Source organism: Heterodontus francisci, chromosome 20 (genome assembly GCF_036365525.1).
Source record: "Heterodontus francisci isolate sHetFra1 chromosome 20, sHetFra1.hap1, whole genome shotgun sequence".
NCBI classification, from domain to species: Eukaryota; Metazoa; Chordata; class Chondrichthyes; order Heterodontiformes; family Heterodontidae; genus Heterodontus; species Heterodontus francisci.
In genome coordinates this window covers 68680424-68703227 of record NC_090390.1, presented here as the reverse complement: position 1 = coordinate 68703227, position 22804 = coordinate 68680424, and the positions used below count along the sequence as shown (strand labels likewise).

Sequence of the window (22804 nt, the reverse complement as noted above, 5' to 3'; positions counted from 1 at the left end):
TCTCCTTTAAGGCCCTCCTTAAAACCCACCTCTTTAGCCAAGCTTTTGGTCATCTCTCCCAACATCGTCATCTTTAGCTCAGTATGCATTTTTGTTTGAATACACTTCTATGAAGCACCTCGGGATTTTTTCTATGTTAAAGGCATTATGCAAATACAAAATATTGCTGTTGTTTACCTTTGGGCATAAGACATGGTCTAAATCCATTAAATTGGATGAATAGGAAGTAATACAAACCAAGCATTGCAATAATGTGATGACAGTTGAATACCAAAAAAAATTCCAACCTAAATTTTTGTTAAACAACATATCACACCAACAACATGAATTTATGGAACACCTTTTAATGGAAAAAAAATACCGCAAGAAGTTTCACAAATAGAAAAGAAATCAAGGAATGGATGCTGAGCTATGAAGAAAACAGTTTATACAAGTGACCAAAATCCTGGTTTAAAAAAATGGCTGTTTGAGTTTGAGCAGTGCAGGAGTTCAATTGGGGAATTCTAGAGAAATGGGGCTGGGTTAGGTGATGCCTCTGCAGCAATGGTGGGATGAAGGGAGGTGAATAAATCTCTGTATTCTAAACGTGAATAAATGACAATTGAAGAATGTATTTACACATGCAAATACATTCCTCAAGTACCATGTAAGATCTGTTTCTTCTGGTTATAGTTTACCGAAAATTAAAATAATAAACTTTAGGAAATGGAAGCAGCTTCATTGGGTAGGGGACAAAGAGATGACTGGAGTGAATTCTAAAAATTTTTAAAAACTGCTTTTCTAAATAATTGATTTTAAAAATATGATCTGCTTTAAAAGCCTATCAAAGCATCTGCCAACATGATAATCTCCCATTTATTCTGGGGATTTCAAATCGGCTGTCCACCAAATAGGTAGGCATTACTTAATTACGAATACTGTTATAGAATGCTATCCAGTGACTGCAATTCCTATATAAATAATTACTGTAAAATTCTGAATACTGGCTTCCAGATTTACTGTGCCTTATTTCAAATTCATTGAGGGCCAAATGGCATACCAATTACTTTTCAAATTGTTTTTTATTTAAATGTAAAATAGTTTCTCTTTGGTCAAAGATGTTTAAATGTAGTGTGTTTTGATATCCATTTTTAATGAAGATGTTATTTTAGAGGCAAAAGGGGATACTAGAAGACTGTTTGTACTGTTATGAAAGTGTTTCTGTTAAGTATATTTTTTGAGGAATTCATAGTCAAACTGAAGAAATGTTGGACCAGTTTTTTTCCCAAGAGGGTCATCAAGAGGACTTATTTAAAAACAACATTTATCGGTTGTCACATGACTCAAGTTAAAAATAGAACAGAAACCCTGGTAACTGGGGAAAGATGTGTGCAGAGAAGTAACAGGTCAGAAGGTGGACTTTCTGTTTCCAGTTGCACTTTTGAATTGTTTGGAGTTGGGAATGAACTGTTTAAAAGGGGTTGGAGTTTTTTAAAAAAAATGAAACTGAAGGACAGAGCTCCAGCTCAGCCCAGCCCAGCCTGTTCCATCTCTATAGAAAAAGCCTGCAGAAGGAGGAGAACTTCCAAGGAGGGAAGAGAATTCCCAAGGAAGGGGAGAAGACCACAACCCAACTCAGCTTTCCAGCACCTCTCTAAAAGGCCCTGAGAAGGCCACTGTGTCAACTCATCTCGCCTCCTGTCCTTGAAGAAAAGCCTACTAAATTAATTCTCAACACCGTCTGAAAAGAACTGTTCCAAAAGATCCCAGTGACCCATCTATGTGTACTCAGAGGCTACACTGTATGCCAGTTTTGGAACACAACGGGTTGGATTTTACTTTGGGTGGACGGGAGCTGGCCACCGACATAAAAGTCGGTGGCGAACCCATCCCGCATTTTACGGGTCCCCAGGCTTTAATTGTTCTGAGGCGGGACTTCCACCTGCTTGAAGGAGGGGGTCCCGCCTCTGCCACCAGGAGCGGTGGCCCCTGCAGGGACTGCAATCCAGCCGAGTACATGGAGCCAGGAGTGCAGGTAAGTTTGGGTTGCCTCACCGGGGGTAACCGGTCGGGCCCCAGCGGGGCAAGGGTGGTTTGGGGGCAAGCCCAGGGGTGGGGGGTGGGGGTGCGACTTGGGTCCTGGGGGTGGTTGGGAAAGCCGGGGCGGCCCTCAAATGGGGACAGGTGCCCGATTTGTCAGGGCCCACCCCCGGGGCGCTGAGAGGCCGACATTTTCACTGGGCAGCCTTTCCCGGCTCCAGGACGCCTGCTTTTCACGGATAAAATCCCCGTGGAGGTGGGCAAAGGCGCCTTAAGTGGCTGTTAATTGGCAACTTAAGGGCTTTGATCGGCCTGGGGTGGGCATCCCGTTTTCCGTCCCGCCCATCTTCCTGCCCCACGTAAATTGGGGCGGGGACTGGAGAGGGTCGGGAAGGCCTCCCGGAACCTCCCACTCTATTTTTCACCACCCTCCCCCCACCGGCCAACATCCGGCTCGCTGGGGTGGCATAAAATTCCGGCCAACATATCTCCTCTGTTTTTTTTTCTTCAAGAATGAGCAAGTATTCAGCTTAGGTGGGTTTTTTGGTGTTTTTGTAACAGAGGTCGAAACAACAATCACTTTTATTCTGGTTAACCGGTGTATGTGTGTGAGTGTGTGTGTGTGTGTGAGGGGCAAAGGTAAAATGGGAACAGTAATATTTCAATCTTTGTGTTTATGCTTTACTTCATTACTGGTTAAAACTTGTTTTATAATAAACATATTATTTTGCTGTTTATTAAAGAAACCTGGTTGGTGTGTTTTATTCTGGGGAAAAATAGAGTATATGATTAACCATATCGGGAAGTGGAAAAATTTAAATATATGTTGTGACCTGTGGAGAAGTGGGACTAGAATAAACAGTGCCTCCTACATTGGTTTCAGTTGCTACATAACTTATGTGGTCTCCATACAAGAGTTGTAGGATATTTCGCCTTCTGTTCTCCATCATTGGGTACTGAAGAGGCCTTATGCTGGGTGTGTGCATAATAATTAGATCTGCTTCCAACTCTAGTGCCAGTACCTGTCTCCAAAAAGCAATGTTTAAACAGGAGTGGTAGCCAGTTTAAAAGGCAGTGTGAACTCCTTTAACACCTAATTAAGCACTGAAAGGTAAATGAGGGGAGTAGAAATGTGTATTGATATTCCCAGAGCAAAGTTCCTCATTAGAACAATAATGAGAGGATCACTGCTTTCCAGATCTTCCATCTTATCTGACTCTTCAAACTGCTTTGAATACCAGCCTGTGTTGCTTTCACATGTTTAATCTTAAAAGTGTTCTTGCCTACAAAATGTATCTAGGTGAAATTTACTTGCATTTTGAAAGAAAGATTAATTAGTAAGCGTAATTATTGTTAGAAACCAAGGGCAGGATTTTCCCTGCAGGCTTCTGAACCCTGCCATCAGGCTGAAATATGGGTCAGAAACCCACACTGTGTGGGCAACAGTCACTCATTGTGATTATCCCCTGGGTGGCCAATTAATGGCCAGAGGGTGGACTCTCTGTCTAATAAAGGATGGCAAGTGGGCTGTCAAAGCTGTAGGGCCAATCAGAGGCCTTACAGCTTGGAAGGAGCAGCAGATTGCAATGGCAGGTAAGTAAGGCAGAGGGTGCTTCAAAATGGAGACACTCTCTCACCAATTTAGTAAAATTTAAACTAAAAAATGGGTTTCGCAGCCAGGCCACCACTGTGGAGGGATGACAGGAGAAGCCCCTCAACAGGGAAGTCTGTCGCTGCTGCAGCATCCAGACCAGGCAGGCAGAGATGCCCTCTAGCCCTGCCTGATGCGCTGCCCTCAACATTCACCACCCATCCCCCTCTGGTCTGCCGCCTCCAGGCAGTTTAACTTGGCCGCCGCCACCTGCAGGAACCTGGAGACCAACTGGAAAATCCCCGTTGGCCTCCTTTTAATTGGCCTTAAGTGGCCGTAACTACCTGGATCGGCTACCTGCCATGTGCAGTGCGGGGCAGCCCTGCCGACCCCACCCACCTCTGCAAAAATGGCTCGGGGTGGGTGGAGCTGGGAACCAGCATGTAGGCCGGCGATGCTAATACTAACGCCCACCTTCCTTTCTCCCAGCCCCAGCGGGGGCTAAAAATCAAGCCCCACGTTTATGATTCAGAAAGGTACTATTAATGCCTTGTATATTTTTAAATTGTTGTAACAAGTGATGTGTATACATTTCAATTATTTCAACCCTTAACAAAAAGACCATCTGCAAAATCTACTGATCATAACTATTAGAATGAATTATATTCTTACATTTGGCAGTAGAAAGCTTCAGAGTTGTAAATATAATTTCACATTAATTTACCTCAACTGTGCAGGTGCTAGTAACCTTTTTCTGCAGTCAGCTAGATGGGAACAGTATCTTGAAGAAACTATTTTGTCTATTTGGAAAGTTTATGGATGACTTCATGCCTGAATCAGTTTCTGTTAATGACTCTTCGGGTGGGAGGTGATAAATGGCTGCCAGAAATCTCTAAATCTCGGAGTTAAACTATTGGATTTTTAAGACAACCTGAAGGAGTGTGTTACCTTTCTGATCTTTGTGTACTATAAATTCCTATTTCATTTATGTAAAAGGATAACTACCAACTTCATTTAATAATTTTCAAACTTTATTTTAGTCCAAATGTAAGACATACCATGTGATATTTCTGGAAAAGGTAAAGTATATTAAAAATGATCTAGTAATTTATAGGCAAGGCATATATAGATGTAGCGTTGTTCTAAAGGGCAATATTTTGTCTATTAAGAGTTGGAATAGATCAATGTGTAGCATTGAGAACATAAACCCATTATAAAAATGTATACTCTCTACTTAATTTGTGTTCTATGTGTAATACAGAGCCACTTTGGGTAGAAGGGCTAATAAACCCAGTCAGTCCATGCTATGGAATCCTTTAAGCTTGCATTATGTTGCAGATAACATGTTCCAGCAGCAACAGATGGTTGTGTTCAAGTCTTTGTATGTGCAGTTTGAAAGTTGAGTTTATTGTCTGCCTGCTGGATCTTTCCTTACGAATAAAGCAGGCCCCTATTAGCTGCAATAGAAAAGAACATTACTGGCCATGTACACGTAGACGGAGCATTCGGCCTGCCTACAATCAGAAAACATGGTGGCTGGCTGCAGTAGAGACAGTTGTCTTGAATTTCCTGAAAATTTGCACTAAACCAATGGCATATGTCTGGCCAATGCCGCAATATGGCGCAATAAATCGAGGAAGTAACTGATGCATGTTTTCACATTGCACCTAAATTTCCTTTATCTTGTATGCCAATTCCATGACACTTCTGGCAAAAAAAACCTTTTGCTGCTCATTAACATAATTTCCAACTCCTCGTGCAACGTTAAAGCTCACATGAATTTATGCCGGATCTGAATGGAATATAAATTTACACCAAAAATTTTAGGCTCAACAGAACCTGAAGTCGTATCTCTGGTATTTTATGGCAATCTCTAATTTTTTTATATGCTCACAGATCTACAAATTATTTTCTGTAACTTTAAGTGCCTTTTTGTGGCATGAGTGATTTTCATTAAAAACTGAAAAATGTCCATGATTGCACTTTCTTAAACATGTGTATAGAGATGGTTTGATAACTACAAATATTAATTTTTAGACATAAAGCAGTACTTAAAGAAGGAATGTGGTGTAAGTTTGGTGTTTTCTGCTGGCCTGGATCTTTGTACTCATTTCCACTTGCTATACTTGATTCATGTCAGATTCCATATTTGTACTGATAACACCTAGCTCTTCCTCACCATCCCCTCTCTCGACTCCTCCACTGCCTTTGATTTGTCATGCTGCTTGTCCGACAGCTAATGTTGGATGAGCAGAAGTTTCCTTCAATTAAATATTGGGAAGACCAAAGCCACTGTCTTCGGTCCCTGCCACAAACTGTCTTTCATAACAACCAACTCCATTCCCCTCCCTGACAACTTTCCAATTACCTCTGTGTCCTATCTGACCCTGAACAGAGCTTCCAAACCCATGTCTTCTCCATCGCCAAGACTACCTACTTCCACTTCCATAATATTGCCTGCCTCCACTACTGCTTCACCCCAACCCCTGCTGAAACCCTCATCCATGCCTTTGTTATCTCTAGGATCAACTATTGCAGTGCTATCTTATATGACCTCCTTGTGTCTTCCAACCTCTGTAAATTTCATTTTATCCAAAACTCTGCTGCCCATATCCTAACTCACACCAAGTCCCATTCATCCATCACCATTGTACTCACTGACTTACACTGACTTTAGATACACCTATGCCTCGAATTTAAAATTCTCATCCTTGTGCTCAAATCCTCCCTTTCTCTGTAACAACCTTCTGAAATCTCTGTGCTCCTCCAATTCTGGTGTCTTGCACGTTTTCAATTTCCATTACCTCACCATTGGTAGCCATACCTTTGGCTGCCTCAATCCTAAACTCTGGAATTCCCTCCATAAACCTCCTCTTTTTAAGGCATTACTTAAAACCTACCTCTATGACCAAGATTTTGGTCACCTCTCCTAATATTTCTTCAGGCTTTGTCAAGTTTTGTTTGGTGACACTCTTGTGCCTTGGGATGTTTTGCTACATTAAAGGAGATCCGTAGAAAATGTTGATGGAACTCTCAAATGTTAAGTTTGGTATAACTTGCTGGTTGCACCATTTCTAGAAATGCTGAGACAATTTTGCATAAAATACAACCACCCACATGTTGGCAGACACATGCAAATTACATTAAAATGGAAGAAACATACCACTGTGTTTCCCACCACTTACATTGGTGGGATCCCTGGCAAAGCCTTGAGTTCCTATCGTCGGTATGATATGAACCTTAGGATCAGAAAGTTGGCCGTGGTCACGGATATCTCCGTGGTGAGTGGAAGTCATAATTTCCTTCCGTCTCCTGGGCCCCAATCATGAGGGAGGGCAGAAAAGCGTAGCCCCTCGTGTTCACCTTGTAGTGTTGCCCAAAACAGACCAAGTCTTTGGACAGCAGCCTCAGAACAATGATTACCCAAGTTATATGTTGCTGGGGTAGCTCTTTGAACCAACAAAGAAAGTGTTCATGAGAGCATACTGTAACAGCAACTTGCATTTATATAGCACCTTTAACATAGTAAGATGTCCCAAGGCACCTCACAGGAGCAAAACTAAACTCTGGATATTGATCCACAGAAGGAAATATTAGGACAGGTGACTAAAAACTTGGTCAAAGAGGTTGGTTTTAAGAAGTATGTTAGAGGAGGAGACATAGACTTGGGGAGGAAATTCCAAAGTTTAGGATCTGAAAGTATGGCTGCTAATAATGTAGCAATGAAAATTGAAGATATACATGAGGCCAGAACTGAAGAAGCATAGGGATCTGGGGGGAATTGAAGGGCTCAAAGATATTATAATTTTTTTTTTGGGGGGGGTGGGGGTGATGTTGGGGAACGATGGAGGCATTTGGAATGAGCCCTAATTTGATATGACACAACATAGTTGTGCCGTAAAGCACAAAACATCACAATGGCATCACCGAAGGAGGCATTTAGAAATCTTTGCAGATTATTTTACTGCCAGTCCAATGCATTTCGTGACCAGAGTTAAACCAATAACAGGTGGTAAAAATAGGTATCTTGACTAAGAGTCTATACAAATGCAGCAGTTTTAAATTGATCTACTAGCTGCAGGAGATCTAGGTTATGGCAGCTGGTGGTCGAAGATCAATATAAATAGATTGGGTTAGAGGAACAGCAAACTCTTTGAAAAACGATAATCTATTTAGGATACTGATAAATTTAATTAAATGCATGCCTCCAGTTGAACTTGGCACTCTCCCATTCAAGATAAAAATCAGTTTTATTTTCTTATTGATAATTGAATTAACTATTTTCTTTGCGTGGAAAGGTTAAGGCTATTAGTGATTATTCAGTAAAAATGTAGTGGGTGCATGTTTAGCTCTCTTATTGGTTGACTAATGTTACCCAAACCAGTGCTCAAGTGGCAATGTCCTCCAGCTCTGATACTATAGTTTGAAGACAGTCCAAAAGTAATATGAAAGTTTCCTTTCTCAGTTCCTTTAAGAATTTTAATCGACAGCCTGGCTGCATGACGAGGAAACAGAGCAGTCACACTGGTGTAATTAGAGGTGTTCTTCTAAAATGAGGATTAAAGCACATTGGACAAGGTAGATCAAACTTTGCCCTGTATCTGACTCATTAACTTCCTGATCTAGAAATACTTGATGCTGGCATACCATACAAAAATTAAAATGTCTACTCCAGTATTGACATCCTTTGGCATTTGAGCATTAAGTTCATTTTTATTCCCCCCACCATATGAAAATGTAATACAGTCAGAGAGAATTAAATATTGACGCAGGAAACATTTGACATTTACAAAACAATGGTCTGTAAACTAATGCAGTTAATAGGAAGGACAAAGCAAGTTTATTTTTGGATATTGATTACAAAACTCTGGAGAACTAGATCATCCTACCAAGAAATCATTTGGCACATTTTGCCTATTTTCACAATTTTATTTGAACAAGAAGTATTACACTTGCGATTGATCTTATTAAAATGTAATTTTTCAAAGCAGGTTATTTGGCAAAAACATTTTGGCTTTCAATCATTGGATTATTTCTGTTACATGACCTGCCTGTTTGGAAAACTGGACTCCTGTGTTCTCTTGGCCACAATACCGGTCCTAAATTGACCTTTTTTTCTTTTTTTTTTGCAAGCGTTCATCCTAGAGGGAACTTCAAATACAAATTCGAAAGACGTTTCCTCTTTTTTTAAGGCCATCTGCTTCTGCACATAGTAGGCCTGCCCCTAATAGTAACCTGCCCCAAAAATGTAAATGACCCCCAAGGCTGGAGTCAATGAATTCATCTCTGTGGCATGCACACATCCTGCATACCACCCCCGCCACCATTCCCCCACCAAACAATTGCTCCAAGCAGTGGTGCTTCAAAGGTTGGGAAAAGATCCTACCCAATGTATTCAATTTCATAATGAAATTTCACAACATAATAGCCTAATCTTTGTTTTCAGAATGTATCTTATGAAACATGACTTATTGTGCTTAAATGAGAGTCTATTTTTAATTCACATTTCTTTCCCTCTGCCATTCCCCCCCCCCCCCCCCCCCCTTCCCTAATTGTCCATTAGAGTATAAACTCCAGCTTTATAGATTTCAAGTATTTGTTAATGAGGCCCTAACTTGGGCTAGGTTGGATATTGTCCATGTTCCAAATATGAGATTGTTTCCAATATGTAGCTAGGAACTCCAAACAAACCAGGAGAATGCAAGAGGGCTGAAGTATATAAATTGTGCTTGTATTTTAGGTAAGTTAACGTTCCGAGTCAACCTCTGACAAATAAATTCAATTCAGTGTGAAACTGCTTTTGAAATTGCTGCAGTGGGAGCTTAAATTTAGTGCTGTCATCTTTGGATAATATCCAGTAGATAGTGTGGCACCATTGATCAGCAGTGATGCTGCTGGGTTTACAATTCTATCTTTGTTGCAAGGAAAAACAGTGACTCCATTTAAGCTTTAAGTGGCACACAGTATTAAACTCTGTGGGTAAAAAAATTATCTAACACAAGGAGGATGCAAATTTATACAACCTAACTTCAGTTTCTGATTCCAGGATCCCAGCCTACTTGCCATTGGATATCGTAACTTATCATATGATGAGCTGATCTATGAACTTGTGAAGCACAAAGAACTTGTTAAAAGAAAAGACGGTCAAATCCGCGAACTTGAGGACTACATTGATAACCTTCTAGTGCGAGTAATGGAGGAAACTCCCAGCATTCTTAGAGTACCATATGAACCATCCAGAAAAGCTGGAAAGCTTTCAAAAAACAATTGACCTGATTAACATTTTGTAAGTGACAGAATATACTTAATGTCTATGACAAAATGTGACGGCAACTCTTAAGACCTTTATAGTCTGTGAATTGATGAAGAGGTTTACAGAACAGAGATGGTGTAAAATTTTCAATAGTGAGTATTAAGTATAATTGCCAAGCAAAGTAGACTATATATCTTAAATCTCTTTCTCAGCAATTTGGCTAACATTCAAGAATGAACTCAAATCAAAACTTCAATTTGTTTTAAACAAAATATAATTGATATCGTGTACAGATTAACACATATGTAATGACTTCACTGGTAGTTTGACCATGTGGGAGCCCTCCTTCGGAATGGCTCTCATGTTGACTTTGCATATTTATTTTTATATAATCTTTACAGACGATAGAGTGTAGCAACAATAGAATGAAATGGCAATCTAAAGCCAGTATAGGTTTGCTGTATTTACACTTTGCATTTAAATAGTTACGGTACTGTTTGAATACCTTGGAGAAGGGGCTTACTTTTTTTTGCGGGGGGGTGGGGGGGGGCTTCACTGTACATTTATTGGTGTTTTCTATTTATATTATGGAAGCCATTAATACACTTGAATATATTGAAGCAAATGTCAGTATACTCTGCAATGCCAAAACTGGTCACTTTATACTTGCCTATTACTTGATTATCTGTTATATATGTATTCTTTGGGAAGGGTCTGACACATTTGTTGGAGTGGGGGGGTGGGGCGGTGGGAGGTGTTGGGTGGTGGTGCAGTTCACAATAAATTTAGTGGCGTATTTTCTATTATATTGCAGCAGCAATTCATTCACTTTAGTTGAATATATTTCTGCAAGATGTTAGTCTATCTTGTGATGCCAAAACTGATCACTTTTTCTTGCCTATTACTTGATTATTACTCTATTGTATTTGAATCTTCCAGAACTTCCACAACAACACTGGGCTCTCTTTTTTGGAGCTCATTTTGCACCTGTACTTCCACCAAATATTTGGTTTACCTAATACTGCAATACATTAGAAAAATCCAATGTTTTCCATTCTCATTTTGATCTGCGTTTCACCCTTTTTTTTGGGGGTGGGGAGGAGAGGGGTAGAAATGTATAGCAGAAAACAATGGGAATTTTTTTTTGCCGAACAAACTAATTGGAACATTTACTTAATTTAGAACATTAGTTATGTCATTGGAGGCTACGGTTATACTGGTGTTTTTTATATTAAAAAGTGGGTGGATGTCCGTACATAAACAGCACCATAACTTAAACACCAGAAAGCCCACCCCTTTCCATCTTGCACTGGATTGAGTTGAGAGTGCAGTACAACTGCAGCCGAAGATATTTTATCTTTAGGCAATGGTATTTGAGATTTTATAGAGAAAATCAGCCTCCAGTGGTGAATTGTTCATATAGTCGTAAAGTAAGAATGTCAAGTTCTCTGTCATTTAAAAAGCAACTGATCTGAAAAGAATGATAGTTATATTGAGTTATATACATTTTTGTAAAGGACTTACTTTGGTAGTTGTTCAGAATAAAAGTTGTGCATTTTATCCCAAACTATACTAAGGTTTCTTGTGCATTTTAAATAGAACCATAATTATTGCATTAGTGAATAGCCTGTAAGTAACAGTTGATTGTAGTCTTCATTGAGTCATATTCCAAAAATACTTGTCTTTATACCCAGTTATATATGACAGTTATTTGAAACAAATTATTTAAAGCTGTATATTTAATGGACACAGCCTGTGCTTAGGAATTACTGTCACTTAGCCCTGTGAGCGTCTTGAGTATATGAAGACAGCAAGCAGATAGCCATCTCTTGTGTTTGTCCAGAATCACTAAATGAAAACTATATTTATGTAAAAGTCTTTAAGCTGATGGTAAAAGCTACCTTAGTCATTCAGGTTATTTATCTGGCTGCAATAAAACAACACCGACCTCAACTCTGAATACTCATAGCTGGGTAAAGCTGCTTGTTTTAAAGACTGACACATACCATTAAAATATTTAAATGTTTTAAGTGCCCACAGAATCTGTTTAAATGCTCTGTCAGTATTGCTTTTGCACTTCTGAAAAGGAAATTTGAAACAAAAGGTTTAAATTAATTCTGTGCACTTGGTGTTCTTTTAATGTTTCACAAAAAAATGCCAGCTTTTTTAAAATGTACTTTTATTTTTCTTTACACTCTTAAAGGTACTTGCTGGATAACTGTTAGAATTATTTAGAGACAAATGAGATCAAATTCTTAGGAAGTGTAGAATTTTTATTGACTGCAAAAATAAAATGCAGTGAACTTGAAGTAAGGTTACAGCACTGTAAATAAATGTTAGACAGGAGTTGCGAAAACTACAGAAAGTCATCCATGCTGATTTAAGATGCACTTTTAAGAAGAAGAATATTTGAGTTCGGTTCCAAGGGGCCTACCCTTTAGGGAGTTGATGTAATTAATATGCCATTTGTAGAAGGATTCCAATAATTATACCACAATTATGGAGACTTGACCATGTAATAAAGTTGTACATTTTACAGTGAAAATCTATATGACTATTGCAGTGCTGTATCACAATTGAGAGGTCCTGATCGCTGCATAAACTGCCAACCATTTAGGTCATTACCTAAACCCATAGACAGTGTTTATAGGTTAACATACTGCCAGACTCTCCTGTGTATAATCTTCTATTGTGCTATTATATTTTACCTTGTATATTTAAACTTTCCACTGCCTCTTGATGCATTTGTGATATCTGCTAGCTGCCACTTCTGCCATAGTGGTTTACTGGTCTAAGTTTAAATCTTCTACTGGTGGAAAGTATTCTTGCCCTCCAGTTTCTTACCTTTCACTGCCACTGCTCTTTTTTTTTTTGTTATTAGTTTGGGCAGAATTAAAATGATGGAAATTATTTGCAAAGGATTTATATGGTAATTTTGTGTGACTTGGAGGCTTTTGTACAGTTGCTAGAATGTTCTGTTGTATGTATTCTTCATAATGACTAATAGCTGTATCACTTCAGTACCCTATTTGCAGTCTAAAGCAGTTTATTTGCCTTCACTGGTTAACTGCTGTGGGAGATTTGAATGTATTTTTTTAAACATAAAACTTGTTTATATCCCTATCGTCATCCTTAATAGAAACTAGTCTACAAAATGGGGGAGTGTGGAATGTACAATTTATCTACATCTGTGGTAATAACTCAATAACTAAAGTCACTGGCTGGGCTAAGAACTCACCATTGTGTGCAATAAGTTATTCATTTATATTTGCCAAATTATACAAACTGATAAAATTTATATGTTCCGCTCCACACTGAGAGAACACAAAGAATGCTTCAATTCTGGTTAGGGTCAGTACCAAAGATGCAGTGATACTGACACTGGACAAGTGGTTTTCCTGCTGTTCTGCTGTTGGGTAAAAAAAAAAGTAGTTATAAGCTGAACATTCATTGCAGTGCTTGCTTCACTAAACAACTGCCCAAGTCCCTGGAGATTGTATCAGTACTACTTCTGTAAACTTCAGAAAAGGTGTGACAGTTATTTCTGATTTTAATGAACTCTTGCTCTGCAATGAGCATACATCACAACTCTCCTTTTATTTTATCCCTTGTTATTTTAGTTGCTGCTCCCAACAGCAGTCTCTTCAAGGATATAAACTGCTCAGCATGAAGTGTTTCCATTGACTTGAGATTTGTCACTGGTCAGAAACAAAGTTCAACTAAAGGAGTAGAATCAGCGAGGCCTTCTTATGTGTGTCTTTTAAATTCTTGTCTGTTAAGTCCTAAACGTTACCTCCAATTTATGTTTTCATATTTAATTTATATATCCCTGCAGTTATCTGCTTTCCCTTTGAGTGCACTCGGTTCCAAGTTATGCAACACGTACACCTGCACTGCTTATGCACAATATTTCACTGAATTATGCATCTTTTTCTTACAACTGAGGTTTTTAAATGCTTTGAGATCAAGAACAATTTATAAATAATTGAAAGTGACTTTATGCTCCCTTCTACTTTCCAATGTTTTTAGAAATAAATCTAATGAATGCAACATCAATCATGATATGTATTACATATAAAATGATGCTTAAAATATATGGGCATCTATGTAATTTTATCTGAATTGGGACACTGCACAGTCCTGTTAAAAGTATATTGAACAAATATGGTAACTGATTTTTGCAGTATTATAATCATTTTGAACACTGAATTGATGTAATGTTCATGCCTACATGTGAAGCATAATGTTATGCAAGATTATCTTTAGTAATTTTTAAATGCACCTAAGCATGATCTGCAAAAGAGATGACTTTTTTAAATGAGTATGTACAAGATTTCACATGGTATATTGTATGAATCCATGGCATTTTAAAAGTGAAAATGTTGCTGGTCATTCACAGTGTAACTTATGTATCTGTGGCAAATTCAAAAAATCAATTACAAATCAATAATGGAACATGCAGTCAGCATCTGTTATATATTAAATAGATATTCCATAATTATCTGGTATTGTGAATTAGCTAAGAAAAATGGCTGCATGTAGCTTTGCTTGGTATCTGTTTTATTATGAAAGAATGTTAATATAAATGGCTCTCCGTACATTGATTGCATGTTTAGAAATTACATTGGGTTGAAAGAAAGTATCAATGGTATTAATCTGTTAATGGTTTAATGAATAAGTTCAGTATAATTCAGTATACTAAGTTGTGACAAAGCACACCTTTCATTACACATTAAACTTCTAAATACATTCTGCATTTGTAGCTATTCTTGAAATATTGCTAAGAACCATATGCTGCATGTTTCAGATATTTAATAAAGTGTATTAAATGTATTATGGAATGTTGTCCCTGTTTTACCAGAAAACGGAGTAAATTTTGTGTGTATAGACGTCAATTGTTTTATCAGTTCATGCTAAGTGCCCATTGTATCATTAAGGGACATTTGTTCAAGTTTGCATCGTGAGTATCAATATTTGGTTTGACTTTTTACACTGCTACATTAGTGCAGCGTTAACCCAAACTTAGAGGTACTGATGCTATCTGTGTTATCAAAAATGAAATGAAACTCTGTTTCTCTCTCCACAGATGCTGCCTGACCTGAGTATTTCCAGCATTTTTTGTTATTTCAGATTTCCAGTATCTGCAGTATTTTGCTTTTGCTCTAAACTGATGTATTTGTCTAGTGCTCAATTTAGGACAGTTGCTACTCCCTGGATTAGCTGAAAGTGCCAGAAGTAAATATTTTTGTCCTCTTTAAAACCTAATGTGAAGCACATAACTGTCTGGAAATTAATATTTTAGCCAGTTTTACGCCTGCCTTCTATCCAAGTTTAAATTATAATCAGATTAACAAAATTGTTTTGGGAAAACAGTGTCATCTTGTTCACTTGAAGACCAAGCCTGATATCAAATACTGGGAAACCTGGTATTAATGTAAGTGGTATTAATAATCAAAACCATGCAGATACCAGACCCTGTGGAAATCCATGATATAGTCTGTAAAACTGTTCATAGTTCTGGTTACTGCACAGTGGTAAATGCAACAAAGAAGATCTCGGTGTGTTGTATTTGGATTGAATAGAATTTTAAAATATGCAAGCATAGTGCAAGGCAATTCCTATGCACTTTAATTGGAACCATCAAAATCTTTTTCATGTGGCAACTTGCTGATTTAAGGGATCCAACTAATTGGCAAATGTTTTATTAGTTCTCTCCTAGTTTCACAGAATTGTTAGGTAATGCCAGAATTGTGAAATTATACCTATCAGGAAAGGATGAACAATCTGTGTCTCTTTACTCTTGAAAAGAGAAGGCTGAGGGGTGACCTAATAGTCTTGAAAATCACTAAAGGTTTTGATAGAGTGCATTAAGAGTTTCCACTTGTGGGAAAGAGCAAAACCAGAGGCCATCAATGTAAGTCACCAAAAGATCAAATCAGAAGAAACTTTTTCACTGATAGAATGTGGAATATGCTACCAAAGGGAGTGGTTGGGGTGACTAGTAATGGTGCACTTAAGTGGAGGAGGGAATAGAGGGTTACACTGATGGTTAGATGAAGAAGGATTTGAGGAGGCTCGAATGGAACATAAACACCAACATGCACTAGTTGGGCTGAATGGCCTGTTTCTATGTTCTATATTCTATGTAATTTTGTGTGATGTAAATATGTACAAGATGTGCAAATATCAACTATGATATGCATGAAACTAGGGTTGGGGAAGCTAACTCTGACAATTGTTTCTATAAAGAGATCATTAGTGCTAATTCTCAACTGGTATTAAATGTAATAAATATACCTTATTTAACAGGTGGCACAGATGCTTTTGGATATATAACTTGAAGCAATGTCTTCAATTCTAACCTTTGTGTATCATTATGGATATGATTATGCAACTTGCAGGAAAGTCCTTTTTGAATATGGTACTGTATTTAAAATTAGAGTGCTGGATGTTTGCATATCAAAACCTATATCAAAATACTGAGTAACTTTAAGCTAACTTTTTTTTTGTAAATCATACTGTAGTTTGTCCCACTGAAATAAATGGAACCATGAATATGGCATAGCATGGCCATTTATCCATATAGCATACTATACCTGTACAGTCACAGCTCTAAATGTTTATGGAGGGTTCAAGTATTCATGTTTCGTGCATGTGAATCCTGGATCCTCTATCAAACTTTTTAATATAATTTCCCCAGTGCAATTTCACATGATATATGGAACGTAATATTTTTTCATCCAGTTCCAACTTCTGTAAAGGCTATAATATAGATGTATACAATTGGAAAAAATCGCATTTTCACCCAAATTGGACTAAAATATTAAATTAGTTGAGCAATCGTGCATGTGACTGAATGGAAGACTGAACAACATGAACACAACTTGTTTGACATTTGGTTTTAAGTGGATGTCATTGAATGTATTGCAATTCCCTTGTTTCATGATTAGCTGCACATGCGATTACATCATTTGATGTAAGTTTAGGCTAAAATTGTTTGTAAATATTCCCCTCAGCCAATCCAATACTTGGACCTTCATTTATATCCCTGAAGCTGTTGTCAGATTTGCTGAGATGTAAAATGAAATTACAGTAGTCAAATCACTTTTTAAACCAGGCATTTGATTTGAGAGTGATATGTTATCTGAGCATCTACAAACAGGATGACAAAAAGCGAAAGAATAACCAGATTTTGTTTTATGTTTTGTTGGAAGCAGTAGATAGAGGGCCTGGAGTTTTCACCATACGCCCAAAATCACCCAAACTAGTGGGAAAAAAACATTGCGGAGTTTATTAACGCCAATGCAGAGTTTCCACGATCGTTTGCTCTAGTTTTTAAAAAAAAGTTAGAAGTCGGCCTTACCCACAAAACCAGCCATGCGATTGATTGAATTAAACAGCATTGCGAGTTTCCACTAATTGCGTCCATTTGCAGGCCTTCAGGGATGTTCTTAATTATGCTGTTTTTAGGCGCAAGAATGCAAATAGTCTTGTTTTAAAGGCTTTTTGAATTTTTTTTTTAATTTACTGAAACTACACATATTAAATGGTTCTGCATAGGTTGTACAATGGTATTTTCAGTTATTTATAAGTGGTGGTGGTGGACGGTGGACTAGACACTGATTAAAAATGCTTACTTTTTGTACTTAACCTGTTTCGTCTGTATTGATCAAACAACACCAAGTTACCACTCTTTAAATGTATCAGCGAATATCCTTTTAATTTTTTTTAAAATTACAGTCTAAAACACTGACTGGTTTGCACTGGTTCAAGGCAGATTTTACATTCAGTGATAGATGAGTTTAAGCAGAAACTTGAAGAGGAAAATAACTTCTGAAAGCTAGTGCAATTTGCACACTGATTACAGTTTGGCCGAGAGGATTAAGTTGATTTGAAATACAATGGAGAGAATAGGGAAATGACGGATTAAATCTTCATAATTGTCTTCACAAATGAATAAATTCCAGATCGAATCGATGTGCCTTGGGAATCAATAACGTATGTAGAGGTGAGTAAAAATTATCTCAAAGAAACAAACTATTAAGAGTCATACAGCACAGAAACAGGCCCTTCGGACCATCGTGATGCTCTTATGCATAGAAAGGGTTAATGACCCTTTTTTTAAAAAATAATTTTATGCTTTCTTTTTCAAACCCCTACACAACCTTGCCCCATCCTAATTTAATGGCAATCTCCACCCATTCGGCCACCAGCACCCTCTGCTGCTTTAATGCTGAGACTTTCCTTGTTCCCACTCCATTGTTGGCTTCTCATTCCAGTACAATGCTCCTGTCCTCTGGAACACCCTACACTGATCTCTCCACATTGTCACTTTCTTTGAAAAAACAATGTGTTAATCCTTCTCTCAACTGTGCCATTGGTCCTCCATTCTAACCCTCATCACCTTTTCCTGTTCCCTTCTTTGGGTTTGTTTTTTTTTTACCAGCTAAACTATTTTGAGTGTCCTCCATATAAAGAGTACCACACAAATGGTGGCCATGTAATGGTGATAGTACTAGTATTTAAATGGCACAATATTAGTGCAATTTCCCAGTGAACCCCAAATTTGTTAACAAGGAAAAAGGGATTACAACAGAGCAAGACTTGAAATAGTGACAGAATTGGGTGAATTGTTGGTCACAGATTTCTACCACTCCAGTTCACTTGCACTAACGGTACTTTTTTATTCCACCCCAGAATCTTCAAATAGCTAAAGATCTGGTTAATAATTATAATACTTTCAAAACTTCAAGGGTTTATCTGAGGATTCATGACTGAAATTTTGTAAATGAATCAAAAAAAATTATATTAATACTTTGCTCAACATTGAGGAATTAAAAAGTGGTAGTATCCATTCTCATCTGGAAGTTGACCTACTGTATTGTTGGTATGGTTGTCCTTCATTAACTCATGGGGTTCTTTGAGAAAATAAGTGACTTAGCAGGGCAATTTGCCAGTGCTTATATTTATTAAACAGCTCTGAAAATCCAAATTATTGGTTTACAATTAGATGCCTTTAAAAAGTTAAGAATTCTCAATCGTTTAAGCAGCTGAATTGAGAACTAGCTTTATAAAAGGAAGCAAAAAGTTTTTAAAACCCTAGGTGGGAAAATGACAATTGCAATTCCTCAGGTCATCTGTTATGATTGTCCTGGTTTAATGCACTAGTCGTAAACAACTTGCTTGTAATTAAACATTCTAAAAATCTGTATGGCCAAGTGAGAAACATAAACAATTTTTAATAAGACCTGGAACAATTGAATAGGCTATGAATTTGTATGGTTAATGTACTGTAACATATATGGGAACAACAAAATCAAAGACTTAAGCATTTGGATGTAATAGTGATCATTTTCTTATTGGCTCTAATTTTAATTAACAAAGCTAATGTCACCATATCTGTGGCTCATCTGTCTATAAGGCAAAAAAAAAAGTTTTGCCCAACCTGTATTTTGGAATTTCAGGTACAATTTTGGGCACCCTTGCTTCAAAAGCTCAATCCATTAAATTTGCTGTCAGTTCCACTGGAAATTGCTGCATTCTGATTTTTTTTTTTAAACAAATACATTCTCACTTTATGGATAAGCTCACATTGGCTATCCATGTCAACTTGTATTTATATAGTAACTTTAACATCGTTAAACATCCCAAGGCGTTTCACAGCAGTGTTATCAAATAAAATTTGATACCAGTCACCTAAGGCACTATTTGGACAGATGAGAGAGGTAGGTTTTAAGGAGTATCTTTAAAGGAGGAAAGAGATGCAAAATGATTTTTGGGAGGGAATGCCAGAGCTTGGGGCTGAGGCCTCTGAAGGCATAGCAGCCAGTGCTGGAGCAATTAAAACTGGGGATTTGTAGGGGACCAGAATTGGAGGAGCTCAAGATTTTGAAGGATTGTGGGGCTGGTGGAGATTAGAGATGGTGAGGGGGAAAGCCATAGAGTGATTTTAAAAACCAGGCTGAGAATTTTAAAAGGGGAAAATACATAAAATAAGAATGAGGAGCCTACGTTGTTCTTTATGTTCAAATCTTTTTCGTGGTGTTTGTTTAAACAAACTTTATCCAATCGCATTTAGACTTTACGCGGGGGGGGGGGGGGGGGGAAATAAATCCGTATCACAACTGTAGTACAACTTAATTAGGCATTTCATCCACATTTCATAAAGGACTATCAGACTGACGCATTTATAGTCTTAAAACTGTTGTGAACCATTAGTGTAAAAGCTCTTGACACATTTTCAATAAGTTGTAAACCACAAGCGGTATTTGCTGTATCTTAAGGCGATGTGCCAAAGGCAGCTCTAGATTAATGTAGCATTCATTACTAACAGTAACTGAAGGAAACCTTGAAACGACCATCATGACTAGCCTCTCTAAGATTGTCAAATTGGTATTAAATCTAAAATAATTACTTTGAAGATGGCAATCGCTTTGCGTGTTCATAAATCACGAGGGCACAGATAAAAATCAACTTTAATTTTGACTTTTTCTTGACGGCTCTGGTCAGGAATGAACCTTTATTCATGTTGACTGGATTCTCCATAATAGTGCAAGGTAATACAGCCGAGTATATCAAACCTAGGATTAGGTGATTTGTTTGATAACCAGCGCTTTGCTGGTGTATGCGAGTTTTAAAAGGTCTATTAAGCTTCTTTGAGGACTAATTATGTCTCTTAGTCTAATATTAATACAACCTGATCGCAAAAGTGTATCTTTCCTATTAAACATTTTTTTCCCTCTCGTGGCAGTGGTAGGATGACGCTATCTCGACCAAGTCTGGAGCTGTGTGAACGGTTATCCCAAGTCGCCCACAGATATCTGTAAAACAGAATTACAAACACAGCAAGGCACTTTATAGTTAGTGGCGCTGTAGTTTGCTTTTTAATCGCATATCAATTGATCGTATCTCCCTCTCCAAATCTAATACTCTCGGTACTGAATTTCTTAACTCTACCACCGTTTTAAGTATTTCTCACCTGCAGTAGGCGTCACTGGTTTCGCATCTTTAACGGCTGCCTTGCCTTCTGGCTGCAGCGAGCTGGTTGTCTGAGTTTTTAAACAGCAATTTATGAATAGGAAAATGTTTAATAAATTAATGATAATCCCTTCACCTATGGATATTCTTGCTTCATTTTCTTATCCATTTACCTACTGGCAGAACATATGGCCTCATAGAGACCTGTTTTTTAAAAAAAAACATACTGCAGGATATTTGTAACATCATCAAAGTGGTGTCCTTGCCTCCGTTAAAAGAAAAGTACGGTAATTTAATCCCAGTCCCAACAAAGAGAATCTTCGCGCAGTGACACCTGAAATTTCTATGAACATGCATGTGTTTATATGTCGGGTGGCAAACGCGTGTCACTTAAACAATGAAATGATATATTAGGCTAATCCGGGGTTAATAAAAGCGGATCGATATCCGTCGACTGTTGCCGCTTGCTGGTGGCGATCATTTGAAACGTTTGAAGGAGAAATTTTAGCAGAAGGTGTTTCATGTGGGAAAGTGAGTAGAAGCAGATGCCGTGGAGCCCCCAGCAGCTGCCACCTCCATTAGAGTCCTCACGATGGACACCATGTTTTTCTCTTTTGCAATTTTTTTTAAAGTAAACTAATCTTGATTGCCGGGGAAGTTGAAAATGCCCAAAGAAATCAGATGTCAGGCGTGAGGCTCATGTCTCCCCCATTGTCTCTGCTCTTACCTGACACGCGTCTGAAAAGAGCCTGACAAAGAACAGATGACGCCGACACAAACAGAGGCAACACAAGGCGAGAAGCGTTGGCTCACCAAATGTTTGCTTAAGTGATCACCCTCGCCAGTTGTATCCTAGATTTGCGCAGACGAGTGCCCTTCTTAAATGGAAAGTAGTTCATTTTAGGTTGATGGAACCTCTAAATTTTCTCAAGCAGGCACATGACGAAGTTTTTGTAACTTTTCCGCTAACTAGTACCATCATTACACAGGCAATACTATATGTTAATGTATATAATATATAAATATTGCATATATCATTTAATTGCAAATGTCCTGGCTTAGTCAATTCAATGGAGTTCTGAAAAAGAACTTGCTCAGAGCGATATATCCGATTTTTTTTTACATCGAAGTATAAATTATTTGGTCTGATGAACCTAAAACGTGAACACTGTTTCTCCACAGATGCTGCCAGACCTGTGTATGTCCAGCGTTTTCTGTTTTTATTTGAGTTTCAGCATAGGCAGTATTTTGCTTTTGTTATAAATTATTGGTGCTGTTTGTGCAACAGGTAGTCGTTCTTTCGAGAGTCCCTTTTGTGCTGCAAAAGGTACCACGAGCTCTGCTGACGTCTTCTGATATGAATCACTTCTGGGAAGAAGTTGTTTATCTTACCGCAAAAATAAAACGCAGGATCTCTCTGAAGTTTGCATGATAAAGGCTGAGCAATCAGTGCAGCTAACTGGCGGTGTTTCGGGATTGCCAGAGGCTCTGAGGTGAGTAATAGCTCTGTCTCCATTCTGCTTAAACAGAGGCGAGTGTTTGGTTGCAACAGATGCGCGCCCTCGCCCATTTTAACATAAACCCACTCTGAGGTCAGAAAAACAAAGTGATCCCTTTTCACTGGAAGCGTGCTGGTAATTGCTCGTCTTTTGTCTGCTGGACTCAACAGCAGGTTAAACTCGATATTTTAAAGGAACGATAGGGGAGGAGGAATAAAGCCACCGTCAGGAAAAATGAAAGGGCTGGAATATTTAACATCAATTTTCTGATCAAAACTACTCAATCGCCAGGAGAAAGATAACTTTTTTTTTTAAAACTTGTTGAAATAATGATCAATACACAGGGGAAATACTGGTACAAGAACTAAGCGGGTTTCTCAATCATTTAGGTGTCTTTTTGAATTGGACATAATTGTAGTCCTTTTCAAAACGTCTATCTTTGGGTGAAGACAAATACGCTGGTAC

General features: G+C 38.1%; 1 protein-coding gene and 1 long non-coding RNA gene across 4 annotated transcripts in view; one reads left to right on the top strand and one right to left on the bottom strand.

Moving 5' to 3' along the window:
- The window catches only part of LOC137380714 (rab11 family-interacting protein 2), a 120901-nt gene extending 110508 nt beyond the window's left edge, over positions 1 to 10393 (top strand). For both annotated transcript variants that reach the window (XM_068052985.1, XM_068052986.1), the window contains one exon: positions 9657 to 10393. In XM_068052985.1, the coding sequence (XP_067909086.1) occupies positions 9657 to 9881 (225 nt within the window). In that variant the 3' untranslated portion in view covers positions 9882 to 10393. The remainder of the gene's footprint in view (positions 1 to 9656) is intronic.
- Positions 10394 to 11849: 1456 nt separating this feature from the next.
- LOC137380715 (uncharacterized) overlaps positions 11850 to 22804 on the bottom strand; it is a 57051-nt gene continuing 46096 nt past the window's right edge. The window contains exons 3-4 of one of the 2 annotated variants that reach the window (XR_010977069.1): positions 20560 to 20683; positions 11850 to 13272 (exon numbers count right to left, since the gene is read on the bottom strand). This is a non-coding gene — a long non-coding RNA (uncharacterized lncRNA). Of the gene's footprint in view, positions 13273 to 17367; positions 20684 to 22804 lie in introns of those variants that run through there. The other variant, XR_010977068.1, reaches the window with a different exon arrangement.